The sequence below is a fragment of the Corapipo altera genome, unplaced genomic scaffold (genome assembly GCF_003945725.1).
Source record: "Corapipo altera isolate COAL_440 unplaced genomic scaffold, ASM394572v1 61553, whole genome shotgun sequence".
In the NCBI taxonomy this organism is placed as follows: domain Eukaryota; kingdom Metazoa; phylum Chordata; class Aves; order Passeriformes; family Pipridae; genus Corapipo; species Corapipo altera.
The window spans coordinates 6899420-6915017 of NW_020884918.1; the positions used below are offsets into that span (position 1 = coordinate 6899420).

A 15598-nucleotide genomic window follows, 5' to 3' on the forward strand; every position below is an offset into this window, starting at 1 on the left:
CCTTTACACCCGCCGCGGCCGGCCGGGGTGCGGGGACGGGAAGGGAGCGGCGGCAGGAGGAGGAGGAGGAGGAGGAGGGGGTGGGGGGGAGAGGAAGGAGGAGGCAGCACCGCTCCGCCTCCGCCGCGCCCCGCTCAGGTATGGGGCGGCTCGGCTCGGCTCCTTTCGGTTCGCTTCGCCTCGGATTTTATTATTAATTTATTTATCTTTTTAAAGCCCTTTTTAATAAATATTTTTTCCTTCCCCGGCGGTCCCCAGCATCCCGCCCGGCTCCGGTCCCCAGCCAGGGGTAGGGACCCCCCCCGGCACCGTGGGTTGGTGCTGGGTTTGGTGTTTTTTTCCCCCCTTTTATTCATCTTCCTTTCTCACAGAAGAAGAGTAACTGAGCCCCAGTGCGGTGCCCTTCGGTGGTTTGGAGGTCTCCCATCCTCACCATGGGGATCACCCACATTTTGGGGTCCGAGGAATGGTGTTACTGGGGTGTCCTTTGCCAGGACACACCTGTTCCCTGGGACGAGAGCGTTGCCCTCATGAACCCGCTGAAAATCCATTCAAGAAACGTGCCAGGTATAGGTTTTTCTCTGCCTTCTCCTGCCTGGAGGTGGGTTTAGGGTCCCACCACCAACGCGGCTCCTGGACACTGCTTGTGTGACACTCCTACACTGAAGGAATTGTTACTTCGGCAGCAACAGCCAAAAATTGATCCCAGCCTGTCAATCCGTGGCCATCCTGCCTCCCTCCATCCCACGGGAGCACCCTGTGCTTCGGTTCGTGCTTATAAGGCACTTTCAGAGCCCGGGAAGGATGATGCAAATGCAGAGTGTTCCTAATTAATCACTATTACCATTCTTTATCATTCAAGGCATTTTGCATATTAACTAAGCAGGCAGAAAACACCCTCAGCGGATCCTGTTCTCTGTCACAGTTGTTTGCTCCGTCGCTGGGATCCCTCCTCCCGTGGTTTCGGGCTGCGCTGCTCACAGAGCACCCTCAGCCTTTCTTTAAAGCCGCTGCTGGTGGCATCTTGCCCTCTGCTCCTCATCCCTTGGGGGGTGAAATTCCCCCCTTCGGAATCTTTTCCCTTTTCCACCCCAGAGCCTGGCAGAGATTGGGTGGGAGGGTAGCCGGCATGGCAGATACCTTTCTTTTCCAGCTCTGATGTCTTTGATGAATCCAAATAAATTGCAGGTGGCTCTGGGGGAAGTTTGGGAAGGAGGAAAGAGGGGGAGAAAAAGCTGCACCACGGCTGGAAATTACCCTGGGAATATTTGACAGTGTAATCTCTGTAAAGCCTCCAAGAGAGCATTGTCAGGCAAACAAAACTTGCTCCTCTCCTTTCACTAAATCAGCTGTGGAAACAAAACGTGGAGCACCAGTGCAAGCAGAAGCAAAGCTCAGTGAAGCTGGGGTAGCAGTGATAGCCCAGAGGCAAAGCACAGCAGTTCCCATGAAATACCAGCTGGTGCCTTGTGTGATTCTCCATTAATCTAAAATTTTAATTAAAGCCAGAAACTAAACCCACCAAAATGCACACAAAATCCCCGAAGTACATCCTAAATGCTGAGTTGCTGGACGTTGTCTCATCCAGGAGATAGATTATTTTTGTTTGGGAATCAAAACTTGTGTTGATTGTATTTAAATAGCATTTTATGGTATCCGTATCCCCTCTGGTATTTACACTGAAGGCATTTAAAGGTGAAAATGAACCAAATACTAGGTTTTTTCCCCTCTAAGCAGAGCCAATGGGTTCCTTGCAAGTACAAGATGGGTGCTGGACTTTATTTTAAGGTCCCAGCCTTGTCTCTGTGTTGCAATGACACATGGAGACCCCAGGGACAGATGGATGGACGGACAGATGACAGCACAGGGCAGTGGGGGGCATCAATTCTGACAGCTCCAAATGTCACCAGGACGGAGTTGACTGTTCCTGAAGACAATGCCAGGTCCTGAATTTTTGCATGCAAAGCTGCCCTAAAGACCTCAAATCTGGACTTCCCTCCTCCTGGGCCACACAGAAGTCACCATGTGAGAGAGCTGGGTCTGGCAGTGTCACCATACCCTAGGCATTGCTGTACTGGCTGTTTCTGCAACAACTGCTCCTACCTGAGTTAAAGTAATGAAAACTTATTCCAGGTGTTAAAGCAATGAATAATTAACAAGGAGGGATTTTCCTGCAAATAAAACTGATTCTGTCCAAAGCCCTGCAGCCCAGCCCCCGGAGCAGGGACCAAGCCATCACCATACCGTGGGGTACCAGGAACCACTCGACAGCTCAGTGTCTCTGCATGGCCAAAAACATCACCATGGGGAGCCCTGGGGTCAGGATAAAAGCCCTTGTGAGCAGATGGGTGAGTACAGAAAAGTCTGACAGCCTTGGCAAGGGCTGTAGGTTCAGGCCTTGGAGTGGGTCTGGGATGATGGATCAGGGACAGGCAAATCACCCACGCTGCTCTTCCTCTGTCAGTGTCGAAACTTTAATTAGAAAATACAGGGAAGAATATTTTGCAAGGCTCTAGTACCTGCATAAATGAAGAGGCTGTAACTGCCAGGTTTTTAAATGCCAGTGGTTTTTGTCTCTGTGTGGCTCAGAGCCTTGGTGGAGGGAGAGCTCACCCAGCCGTGGTCCAGGCTGCTTCCCTCACCAGCGCTGTCCCTGTGCTCTCGGTTTAATAGATGGTTTGGCTTCAGGATTGCTCACTCGGGCAGGAAATTCCACATTCATGAGCAGTAGCTAACGCTCCTGAGGTTCCTGGGACCTGCAAGCCACAATTCCAGATCCGTTTTTACTCAGTTATTGCCTGGTGATCTGTAAGTCACAAATGTAACGTGAGCACTGGCCCGAGGGAGGCAAAGGCACCACCATGCTTTGAAGCACATGCTACTCAGTGCCCTATTTGCCCAGTTTACTGCAGGGATATCAAAAGAACTGGAAGAAGAGGGAAATCCATAGGATCGAGGAGACTCTTCAGTCTTGGCAGAGAATACCATTCTTGCTGCATCGCTCATCTGACTGTTAGGGGCTGCGAGAAGGTGCCTCTCAAGGAGTCTGCTGACCCACCCAGCCTCACCTGCTCTTCTGGACCAACCTGAATTCTACAAAGCACTTGGCAGCAAAGGATTCAGCCCCAGCAGCATGTTCATCCACCACCAGTTTTCTCTCAGAAGAGCTTAGTCGCCCGTTATCCCATGGGAATTCACTCCTGCTGAAGGCAAACTTCTTCCAGTCTAATTTTGTGCAGACCTGATGTTCGCTGCAGAGGAATTTTGCCTCCAGGAGCAGGAGCCCAGACACTCTATAAATGTTTGATAGCTCTGACCACCTCTTCTGAGTTATTATTTTATTAAAAAAAGAAACTTATTACTGTTCTGGATGGTTCAAATTCACCAAGCTCAACAATGTGATATTTTTTTTCTCTCCCATATTGCATATGTACCCAACAAATGTCACAGCCTTTAATAACACACTTTAATTAATCCTGGAATTCTGAATGTGCTATTATCTCCATTTTTCAAAGAGAGGTCACAGTAGTAAAGAAAAATCTACATTGCTTGCACAGGGCCACTCCTGGAGTCTGCAGCAGACCAGGAAATTAATCTCTTAATCATTCTGCCAATTTGACCCAGCAGTGAGAGGACAGACCTATGACTACCTCAGCTCTCTGGGCTGATGAAACTATTTCCATTATCTGGGATGACCTTTCCTACCAGCAAAACAGGAGGAGCAGCTCTGAAATCCCCTGTATGGTTTTGGAAATGGTTGTTGAAAAGCACCATGAAGGGGCTCAACATCCCAACTAATAACTGACCTCTCCCAGTCTGCAATGTTTCCCTTCCTTGGAGGTTTCCCTTCTCAGCATCTGTAAGACACAAACCCTAACTCTGGATTCAAGGAATAAGACGTGAAGAGGCTTTGCTCTGCTCTGTCTGGTCACCTGCCTGGATGGTAACAGCCAGTGGACTTGTCCCTCTTCCATCTGCTGACTCAGGATGCTCCTCTCTGAGATGTTTTGTCTGTAAGCAAGGATAAAATCCCACCACACTCCTTTTCCCCTCAGCAGGGCCAGGTTCTTCCACCATTTACACCCAGAATTAGCTGGGTTGTTCAAGGATCACTGATACTGTTTCAGATTAATACATCTCTACCTGGCCTTTTTCTCTGCAAAAAAAAAAAAAAAATTGTGAACTCGGTTTCTGCTTTAAACCAAGATGAGATGACTTCACAGGCTGCTTGTTCCTGATTTGTTCTGAGATGTCTGGGAACTGGGGCTCCTGGGCTCTGTTCCGAGCCATTTATCAGCTCCTCTGTGCATCCATTCATGCTCCCACAAAACAAAACCACAAAAGTCCTGGTATTTGCCAACTGGGAAACAAACATTGAAAAGGAAGGTAGGGAGGAGAAAAAGGGTAGAGAAAGTGGTTAGAGATGGATGGAAGAAGAAAAGGGTGGAGAAGCAGGGGCTGGAGCAAAGAGAGGAGAAGACAAAAAGCTGAAGGAGAGAGAAAGAGCTGCAGATAAGCAGCAGCGAAGACACAAGGGGAAAAATGAAAGAAATAATATGAAACATTTCCAGATGCCACAAAGTCTATGAGCAAGAAAGGATACGAGGTTTTAAATGGATTCTTCACCTCCCTCCTCTGCAAAGGACTGAGGGAAAACTAATTGAATACACAGGAAGGAGGTGGTTCAGGGCAATGGCATGGGGAGAAGATGGATTGCTCCCACCCATCCTCCTCGTGTCACCCCCTGCTCCTCTGCACACAGGGCAATCTGGCCTTTGACAAGGGCAGCTGAGAAGGCAGAGAGGAGGTGTCCCTGCTCTCCACTGCCAAAACCCTCCCAACCCTCCCCTGCTGACATCCAGCCATTTCTTTTGTTGCTCCATCCTAAAATGATGTTGGTGCTCTGGCCCCCCATTCCATGTGTTCAGACTATGGTGCTGGTGACAATCCAAGGAACCCAAAGAGGCAGACTTGCCACGAAAGTGATAGAAAATAACAAGAAAATAATAACTTCAGCCCTGCACAATTAATTCTGCACAAGCAGAGGACTCACAGACTAGCTTTGGGCTCTGGTATTCCACAGATCATTCAACAGCCATCAGAGTTTATGGAAAAGAATATCAGCTCTTTACTGTCCATCCCACAGTAAAAGAGATTCATAGTTTTATATTTAACAACTAAAACTGAGTCACCAAGTACATTTTATCTAGATATAAAAAAAAAAAAAAGATTCTGCAAACATTTTCAGTTTGAAAGGCATTTTAATAAAAGTTTGCTGAAAGTCTTCCACAAATTTTCTTTGTGCAGATTTTAAAGAATGCCTGTGTGTCTTAAGTGTCATAATAATACACTATTACACTGCAGAGAACATACAGTATTCTTGAATTAAAACATCAAACGCTTCGAATTGCATCGGTCGTTTTCTCAAAAAATATCCACAGGGGAGAAATAAACTTTAAAATAACTGCATTTCTTATAAATTCCAATTAAATGTTTTGAGTATTACAGTGGAGAGACTTCTGCTAACTCTAGTCAGGTATAAACACTCTTGGAAAATGTTTTTAAAGGCAACTGAGTGAGCTAAAATGTCACAGTGAGTGATGCCTCCTATGAGTCAGACATCAGGGCTTTTCTCATAGGGTGGGTTTTTAGAATGGAGTCCCGGGGCGCTGACAGAATGAACTGCACCCTTTCTTCATACTCCCTCTGTTCTTCCAGACCTGCCTCGTATTCCCGTTTCCTCTCCTTTTCCTCCTCCTCACGGAGATGCTGTCGGTAGGAAATCTGACTCGTGAGCTGATCCCGGTACTCGTTGGCTTTCTGTACTTTTCTGAAAATGCCAGATGGACAGATCGTTTAAGAAGTGTGGGTAAAAAGAATAAACGTTATTACTAGTATTGTTATTATTATTGTTATTGTCGTTGTTGTATCTGTTAGCCTTCGAGTTTAGCCTAAAGAACCATTCAAAACTCGTTTTAGCTGTTAAGAATAACTACCACTATTAACCGAATGCCACGTGCTGACCTTACGTTCTTTGGATACTTAATTGCGTTCTGTTGTATCTCATAAAGCAGACTGAAAAACTGGTGCTTGACGAGCACAAGAGCAAGGACAACTCCTTGCAACCAGTGTTGGGTCTCAGTCCTCTCCTGGCTCGGGCTCAGTGCTGAGCAGCCTGACCCCCCTCCCCACTCCTCTGCTGAGGAGAACAAGTCCCTGCCCGCGGGGCCGGCGGGGCTGGGCTCCTGCTGCACTGATGTTCCTGGAAATGGCTGTCACAAGGAATCACTCCTCCAATCCCTCCTCACGACTCATGTATTGCTTTCACTACCTCTGGAGAAGCAGCGGAAGTCTTACACGATCAGGCCTTCTGGAGCAGGAGTCACACAGACACAATGCCAACAGTCTAGTCAGGACTTGTGCAGGAACTCAACAAGAGTTGAGGCACAAACCCTTCCTGACACTGCTGAATGCCATCTTGGCCAAGTGGAGCATATCCCAGCTGGAGCCCAGCGTGTTTTCCTTCAGAAGGGTGACATTTCTGCCACAGCCAGGAGATTGCTCCCAACAAAGCCATCAGAGAGCACAACAGAAGCTTGGGAAGGAGCTGCTCAGTTACAGTCCCACAGACAAAGAAGCAGGAGTACAAAAGAGGAATTAAGTGAGATAAGGCCCTTTGCCCAAGGCTTTGCATGACACCCAGAGGAATATTTCAGCTACTGCGTGTAAGGATGCCCTCATCCAGAGGAACTGTAAGGCACGGAGAGCCCCGTGCAGCTGGATTACATGCCCTAGTCTGGTATTTTGGTGGCTGATTATATATGATTGTTTTAGGGATGTGTGTGGGTGGAGTTTAGCAATAAGCCTGAACACACTAGTTCTCTTGGGTAAGGAACAAACAAACCTTGCATTAACCCTCCTCCCCAAACCTCTGGTACTTGTAACAACAGCTCAGAGTATGAGGGGATGTATTTAATAAGCATAATTGATGTAAGTCACATGACGATCCAAAAAGACCAAAACAAGTATATTTGCATGCTGAGATCAGAATTAGTGTTTTAATACCAACTGCAATATTACGAAGCAGTTTGGAGCTGATAAGCTGCATGGTGGGAGAGCCCCTCTGAACAGAAGAAAGCCCACCCAGTGCTCTTAGAGTTACCAAAAAACAAGAATTAGCTTACTCAGAAGTTTAAAAGAGTGATCTGCAACGAAAGGAACCCATGGCATAGAAGAAAAATACCTTGCACGTTTTAGTTCTTCCAAACGTTTGTATTCTCTGAACGTTTCAGCTAATAACTTCCTCTCTTCAGCAACTTCTAATTGCTTCTCTGCCTTTTTCTGCACTGAAAAACAAAACCCAAAATACTTTTAGAAGATAACAGCTCTGCTAAGCTTGAAGGGACAGTGAGACAGCATTCAGGCCAAGTAGCCTAAAGAGCAAGCCTGAGTTTTGTTGCTTCCAAAGAGGCGCACAAACAACAGCAAGTGTATTCTCAGCTTATTTGTGTTTCATCTGAAAGTTTTCACATTCAGAACTTCATAATAATATAATTAATAATAATGACTGCTCGCTCATGCAATCCTTACTTTACCAGGCTTTGCTCTGGTGACAACAGTGGGAAATCAGCGTAAAGAATGCCAGTGGGAGTGAAGTTTGGGAGGCAGGTTTGGGGACGGTCACGCTGTTGTCCACTCAATCATACAGCCCATGCACGCTGGGCCAGGTGCTGGACAGACATGTTCAGGTTTGGGGCACAGGCAGCAACCTGTGTTACCACTTACACTTCTCCTTCATCTGCTCTTGTCTTGTATTCACGACATCTCTCAGCAGCTGAAATCGAGCTTCCCTCTCTAGTTTCATTTTCTCAACCCTCTCGGCCCAAACCTGATCATTCTCTTCCTTGAAAAGCTTCTCATCTATTTCTTCTTGCTCTTTGTCCTTCTCCAGCTGTTCAGCCAGGTGTGCCAGGTAAGTAAGTTGGTCCTTAAGCAGCTCTTGCTGCAAACACACAGATATTTGCAGATCTGAGTAAATTAGTTCAAAAATGCCCTTCAAAGCCTGAAGAGAAGTGGAGGTTCTCCAACAGCCAGTGTTGGAGCTGGGAGCCTAGAGCTCCATTCCAAAGCCCACCATGGGAAAGAGCTGGTCAGAATCTTTTTCCTGGCCAGACAACAGCATATGAGCAGAACAAATACAGAGTGATCCCTTCCCCCATAGCAGCTCTGCTGCCTACAACAGAAGACATTGGACAGATTTTCCACAGCTGACCGGGCTACTTCACCATCACCTGCATTAGAAGCCGTGGGATCCAATAAAAATAATAAATATCACCTCCTCTAATTCTGCACCAAGGTCTAACACTGAGTTTATACAACATGGCTAACCAACATAAGTTTCCAAGCACCTTGAGCAGAGCAATGGATGCAAGTCCCTGCTCTGTCTTAAAGTTAAGTTGAGACCCATTTGCACCCTGAAGTTGGACAATCTATTTGTTTAAAATTTAAGAAGTGACAGATGCATCCTTCATTTCGTGGCACCTCTGAGAAATCTAACATGAGGGTTTGTGTATATAGATATAGATATAAAATGTTTAAAACAGTCTCTTAGTATTAATTAATTAGAATAAGTTAAATATTTACTTTCTTCTGCAGTTAAAAACATTTACTAAATCAGGTCCATGAAACAAAAAATATTCTTCCAACCTCCATTACGTCCATGCAGCATAAGGATGCAAAGCCTCAGGTCATTTATACACAATGAAATCAGCATGGAGGGACAAAATTCCAGGATTTCCTGGGAGCCCTGCTTCTTTTGTCCAACCTGGTAGCCTTGCTGATTGCAAAGCATGCTTTAAAGTGCTTGGTGTGGTTTTAACAGATAATGGGCTTCTGCAGAGCTGCAGAGCACTGGCAGGAGGAGAGGCAACAGGCTGTGCAACAAAAGAATCAGCTCGTCCAGGGAAAAGGGCTTGTGTCTCTTCTCAGTTACTCTGTGCAGTTCACAGGGCTTCAGAACTAGTCCAGATGAGGTATTGCCCCACAGCTTCACAATGAAAACCCTTACTTTCTTTTTCGTTTTCTCCTCAGCGTCCCTCTGGGGGTCCTGAAAATCTTGCTCCAAGATCATCTTCTCCTCGGCAAGTTGGCTTTCTTTTTCTTCATTCAGACGATCCCTCCTGTCCTTTGCTGCTTTGAGCAACGTCTCTCTGCATTCCTTCTGTTTGTGTCGTTTCTGCCTCTCAAGCTCTTCTTTCTCTTGCCTGACCAGGTTCTTCTCTTCTTCCTACAAGGGCAGAAATAGCCAGCTTGTAAAATCACTGCAAAACTTCAGACTAAGTGATGGCTATAGAGTTAGTTTCACCGAAGCATTGAAGAGCAAAGCCCTTCTTGTGCTGACAATACAGAACTAGTGTCATCCACTAGGTGTTAGAACATGAATATTTTAAGATATCATTCATCAGAACTTAGGATTTTTCTCTGTAATTATCACATGTGCTTCAACACAAAAACACCTGTGTGCCTGATGTTTTCCAAACGTTTCAGGCAGGCAGACAGACAGAGTCACCTCTTTAGGGAAATCAATACCATTGCAGCACGTGTGATCTACATCCAAGTCCTCACATACAGCCACAAGCACTAACAAATAACAGGGCCGTGTGTCCCTCCTGTTTCTGTGCATGTTGTCCGTCCTGTGTCTGCACTGGCTGCATCTCTACTGGACATAAGGTTGCACCAAGCCAGTAATTGGATCCTTATGTTCTGATGGGCAGTTAGTGGATTTCCATGGCTTGAAATCATTCAAGTTTATGTTGAAAAGAACAGAAAAACGTACAGTAAAACTGAGTTCATAAGGAAGAAACAATGAAAAATAGCAAATGACTAATCAAGATCAAACAGGTACGTGTATATTCAAGGTTATTTAGCCCCCAACGAAATTCCAGAGTAGCACCATTAAGTAATTTATAAGCATGTTTTCTGGACTTCTTGCATTTGAATAAGTCTACAAGCACAACTGCACTTAAACATAGTTATAAAACAGTATTGAAGCATCATTACCTTATTTACAGCTCTCAGAAATCATGTTTCAGCTATCTTGAAGGCACACAGTTTTTTGTTAACCTGTCTTTAAATTAAATGTCTCTTTTGTAATGTGAATAAGTCTTCTAAAATGCATCAGCAGGCTTGTCACAAACAGCGTGGCTAATTTTCCCCATAAGGAAGCAGAAGCTGCACTCCCTAAGGAACATCCCTTTTTATGCTGGACATAAAGCACCCACGGATTCTTGCAGCATTTCAGAGCCTAAGCTGACTCTGTATCTGCCCAAACTGTCAAATTCACTTTCAGAAGCTGGTAAAACAGCTTTGAAACTCAATACATATAATTTGAGCAACAGAATAAGTAATCCAAAAAGCTTTGAACAGTAAAGGTGGAAAGCAAGTGGAAACAGTCAGCAGTCTGCTGTGCAAGTTGGCACATGTCTTGGGCTGAATTCTGATGTCAGTGAAGTTGTATGAGAGCAGCCAAGGATGGGATCCATGAAAGTTTACACACTGGGGTAACATAACATTGCAAATATACACAGAAATGGTTACCAAGCACCCACCTGCAAGCCAGGACCAAAGTGCTATGGCAGAAACTCAGGAAACTACAGACAGGATAACGTGAATTTCACCACTTTCTCAAGAAATCACAATTCTTTAAGGGAGAGGAAGGACAGAGAAGGAGGAAGGTAGCTAATGTAGGTAATGTAGCTAAGGGGAAAATGGCTGTCTCTGTTTTCTCATCCTCTCTGAGATATCCTGATGTACGCATATGGTCTATCATGGTGAAGCTGCGAGTTTTGCTTCACTAAATAATCTATTTTCATTGCAAAAAACCAGGAGAAACCTTTATACACAGAGACACTTAGCTGCTCACAGTGTGTCCTTCACCCAGATGAAACCCCTGATCACTAGGGGCTACCAGCTCTGCACTAAGGAACTTGTAATGAGGCCATCTGCCACATCCCTCTTCTGCTGAGAGAGGATTACATCCCATTTTCCATACAGAAGCTCTCCTTTGAAGAAAGCTTTTTTTTTCCCCAGAAAATAAACCACTTCACCAGAAATGTATCTCCTTGACAGAGCCCAGGGCAGCTGTCTTCAGGGGAGGCTACAGAGTCTTCTATTCTAATAGCATTTTTCTGAAAAGGCCAGTTAAGTAGCAGCGTTCTTTGCCTGGGAGGTTTGGCAGTGCCTTAGAAGTTGTTACAGGGAAATAGCTCTATTCTGCATGTTTTTAAATAAGCCAAACAGTCCAGCTTAGAATAAGGCCTCTACCATTTCACAGATGGGATTGTCAGAGCTTTAGATTCATTACTGTCTCCATTTTTAAAAAAACAGTGAAATATATATGTATTGCCAACATCAGCTTCCAGTGTCTAACAAAAGTATCCTGAGTTAACATTCAATCTCTACATGTAAACAGCTGCAAAATGAAGACTGAGTCTGAGCTAAACAGTCTCCCATAACTCAAAGTCAACACAGAATACTGAACTATCAAGCCCCACTAAAGCCACTAAAGCTAAACTTACAGGGAGCTATGAGCTAAAGAGACAGTAGTGGCCAAACAGCTGGGCCGAAGTAGCCAAATGACTCCCATGATTGTGAAACCCAACAGTGGCCAGGTCTAATAGGTGAGAGAGCTTAGGTGTTGCTTGCTAATTTTTAAAAACAATAAAATAAATAAAAAAAGGAAATGGATTCTGAAATTCAGCCAGCTGGAGCATAAGCAGTTGGGGTTTTTCACATAAATGTTTCTCCTTGTGTGTGTAACTGGGTCCTGAGTGCACCAACAGGCTCTGCAGCCTCCCTGCAAGGCCCTGGGTGCCTGTGCCCTTGGCCAGCCCCGACCAGACCAGGATCAGCACTGGGAGGGGGCATGTGAGAAAGGGCTGAGGAGCTGCAGCTGGGCTCAGTCTCTTGCCTTTGGTGCCTACGTGAGCTGTGCTGCAGGTGCCCCTCTGCCTGAGGTCAATCCTCATCCACACCCGCTGACTTGACTTGCTGGCTTCCTCTTGGACTCCATCACTACAGACCTGCCAAGCAGTTTGAACTGCTGGATGACTCCAGTTACTGTCAGCAGACCTGCTCTGTTCCGCTCCTTCAGGTGCTGTGGGATTCCTGCACAGGAGGACAGACTACTTGCCTGCCCTGCTGTCACCTTCAGCTTCTGGCTCACCTTCCCCTCTGTGCTGCTTCCTTCCACTGCACTTACCATGATGATTAAACATACGTATCATAGTCTGAGATCTGCTGTTACACATACCAGCTGGGAAACAAGATTCTCCAGCCATCCTGCAGGAAACTGGAAATCAGAAAACTGCAAAGACGTCTGGCAAAAGCTTAAAAATGTTTCCATTTCCCACAACGACTCTGAGAGGCTTTGAAGGCCAAAATCCTTTACAATGCCAGGTTTGAAAAGATGTATTTCCCTCTGTAAACAGGAATGCCTTTGACACAGCTCTGGAAAAGAGGCTTAGCATAATAGGACAGGCTCAGATACTAATGGAATCAGTGAAGATACAAATAAGGTATGGATTAGTCTAAATGTCTAGTAAGCCTATCATTAGGAGGGCCTTATACACAACCCTGAATACAGAATGATATGGAAATTACCAGCCATTCAGCCTCCTCTTTCTTCAGCTGCTCCTCCTCCTCTTTGCGGGCGCTGAGCTGGGCCACCTGGGCATCGAGCACATTCAGCATCTCCTGAATCCGCCACGACGCTTTCTGCTTCTCCAGCTCCTCTTGGTGATCCTTAGCCAACAGTTCCTTTTCACAGATCTCCTCCAGCCTCCGCTCCTCCATCTTCTCTTCCTTTTTCAGCTCCTCCTTCAGAGCCTGCTGGGCCAGCTGGCTGTCACTGGATTCCTTCTTGTTCCTCCTCACGCACAGCGTGCGGAACTCGTCGCAGCGGTTTCTGAAAGGCAACACGAAAAGTTTTTCAAAAAAAAGTCTCAAAACAATAAGCAAGGCTGGAGATGTGTGATGGATGGAAGCTCCCAGCTCATAACTACTCAAAGGACTACAACTCAGAATACCCAGTTCTGCACTGGTCTGACACTGACTGCTTGTGAGGCCTAAGGAACCACAGGGACCCGGCTTGATGGAGATTTTGACATTAAGGAGCTGAAGAATTTACATTTGTAAAAAAAATCTCCCTCAACTTCCTCAAAAGTGGAAGTGGAGTGGCAGGCACCGATCTCTTCACTCCCATGACCAGTGACAGGACCTGAAGAAGTGGCTGGAGTTGTGTCAAGGCAGGGTTAGGTTGGATCTCAGGAAAAAGTTCTTCCCCCAGACGGTGGTTGGGCACTGACCAGGCTCCCCAGGGCAGTGGGCACAGCACAAAGGCTGCCCAGAGCTCAAGGACGGTTTGGATTATACTCTCAGGGACAGGGTGGGATTGTTGGGATGTCCTGGGCAGGGCCAGGAGTTGGACTGATAATCCTTGTGGGTCCTTTCCAGCTTGGGATATTCTATGATTCTAAATACACAATATATACATACACCATGTATGCAGTGTGTATTATATATGTAGCTGGAACATGTGTTGTGGGAGGTTTCTGTGTATATATCCTTTTTTTTTTACATATAAAACACACACACATTACGCTTATTCAAACATGTGGGTAGCTCTTTTATTCAAATGAAGACTTAGAATAGGTTTATAAGTCACCTGAAAGCTCATTCGTATTCAGAAAATACTGTGAGTATGGAAATGTAGGTTACATGGTTGAACAGGAACCACTAGAAATTTATTAATTTTTTAAGTGAAGTTTTGTGGGATAATTCAGACAAGTTGCAATAAAAGCCTGGAGAAGCTAGAAAGTCAACAAGTAATACAGTTTTCAATTTTCAATTACCCTCTGCAACTGAGTTGCATATAAAGAGGTAATTTATCTTCAGTTGAAGATTGAACTAATTGCAGATTCTGCTTTTATTTTTGCAAGCAAAGCACTATTGAGATCAACACATGCTATCAAACATTATTTAATTTGAGCAATCTGCAAGCATTTTAATTCTGTTCTACAACCGAGATATAGATTTTGATAAAGTCAGAATGTGAAACTGGCAGACAATGGTGAAGACCCACAAGTGTGAAGGGTATATAAGCTCTTAGGATGTGTGATAGACACACATGAATGCTCTGAAGTAAAAAGATATCTCACAACTTCATGCTGAATGAAACCACCTTCTACAGATTATTGCAAAGCTATTTAGGAATTCATGGCAGACATCTTAAAGATATCACTGTCTGAATCTTGAACCCCTGCATGGCAGCAGTAGTTACCTGCACAGTGTGAAATACTATTATACTATACAACATTTAGTGACAATCCTGTGTAGTAAAAATATTAAATCTTCATCAGGCAATGACCCCATGCTATTACCAATCTCCACATTAGCATATTTATTTAATTTTCGTGGAACAAAATCTGAATTAATCCATTGCCTAAGAAGCAGAGGTCCCACCACATTTTCTCCCTGTTGGCATTCACCATTTACTGCCTCACATTTCAGCTGTAACTTTCTGGGGCCACAGACATTTCTCTCTTCATCCTCTATCTGTAAAGCACCCAATGCCATGGAGCCTGTGCTGAAAGGTGAAAGGCACTATGCACAAACAATAAAAGGGAGAGCAATGCTGTGAAAGTAAAATTGCCATTTTGCTCGATATCCATGAGTTATTTCCAACCACTTCACTGCTCTTCACTGAGAAGAAACTACAGTAATCTGTCAAGTCCCCTTTTATCAACACCAGGTCTCCCTAAGAAAAAACCTGCCACATTTTGCACTTTTCTCCCCCAGTCCTAGGACACGCCACAACCTCTAACCAAATGTTGGGCTCTTCCCCTAGACCTGGGCTTTTATCCTCTAAAAACTGTTCCTTGGATGAGGAACTATCCTTAGCTCAGCTTTAGAAGAGGAGGATGAGCGAGTACCATAATGAAGGAGCAGAGGTTGGTATTGGATCCCACACTGTTCAACATCTCTGTCGGTGACGTGGACGGTGGGGTCGATGCACCCTCAGCAAGTTTGGCGATGACACCGAGCTGTGTGGTGCAGTCCCACCCCGGAGGGAAGGGATGGGGCATCCAGAGGGACCTGGACAAGATGGAACAGGGGGTGATCCCAGGTATCAACACAGGCTGGGTGGAGAGCAGCCCTGGGGAGAAGGACTTGGGGGTGTTGGTGGGGGAGAGGTTGGACATGGCCCAGCCCAGAACCCCCCATGCCCTGGGCTGATCCCACAGCGTGGGCAGCAGGGGAGGGGGGTTTCTGCCCCTCTGCCCCCTCAGGTGAGATCCCCCTGCAGAGCTGCCTCCAGCCCTGGGGAACAACAGCACAGGGACGTGGAGCTGCTGGAGAGAGTCCAGAGGAGGCCACGGAGATGCTCCGAGGGCTGGAGCCCCTCTGCTCTGGAGCCAGGCTGGGAGAGCTGGGGGGGTTCACCTGGAGAAGAGAAGGCTCCAGGGAGACCTGAGAGCCCCTTGCAGGGCCTGAAGGGGCTCCAGGAGAGCTGGAGAGGGACTGGGGACAAGGGATGGGA

General features: G+C 45.9%; 1 protein-coding gene across 1 annotated transcript in view; it reads right to left on the bottom strand.

Annotated features, from left to right (window-relative positions):
* Positions 1 to 5241: 5241 nt before the first annotated feature.
* Positions 5242 to 15598, bottom strand: part of CFAP53 (cilia and flagella associated protein 53) — an 18510-nt gene continuing 8153 nt past the window's right edge. The window contains 5 exon segments of the mRNA XM_027656050.1: positions 5242 to 5830; positions 7244 to 7346; positions 7786 to 8002; positions 9068 to 9286; positions 12661 to 12964. Coding sequence (XP_027511851.1) covers positions 5608 to 5830; positions 7244 to 7346; positions 7786 to 8002; positions 9068 to 9286; positions 12661 to 12964 — 1066 coding nt within the window. The 3' untranslated portion in view covers positions 5242 to 5607.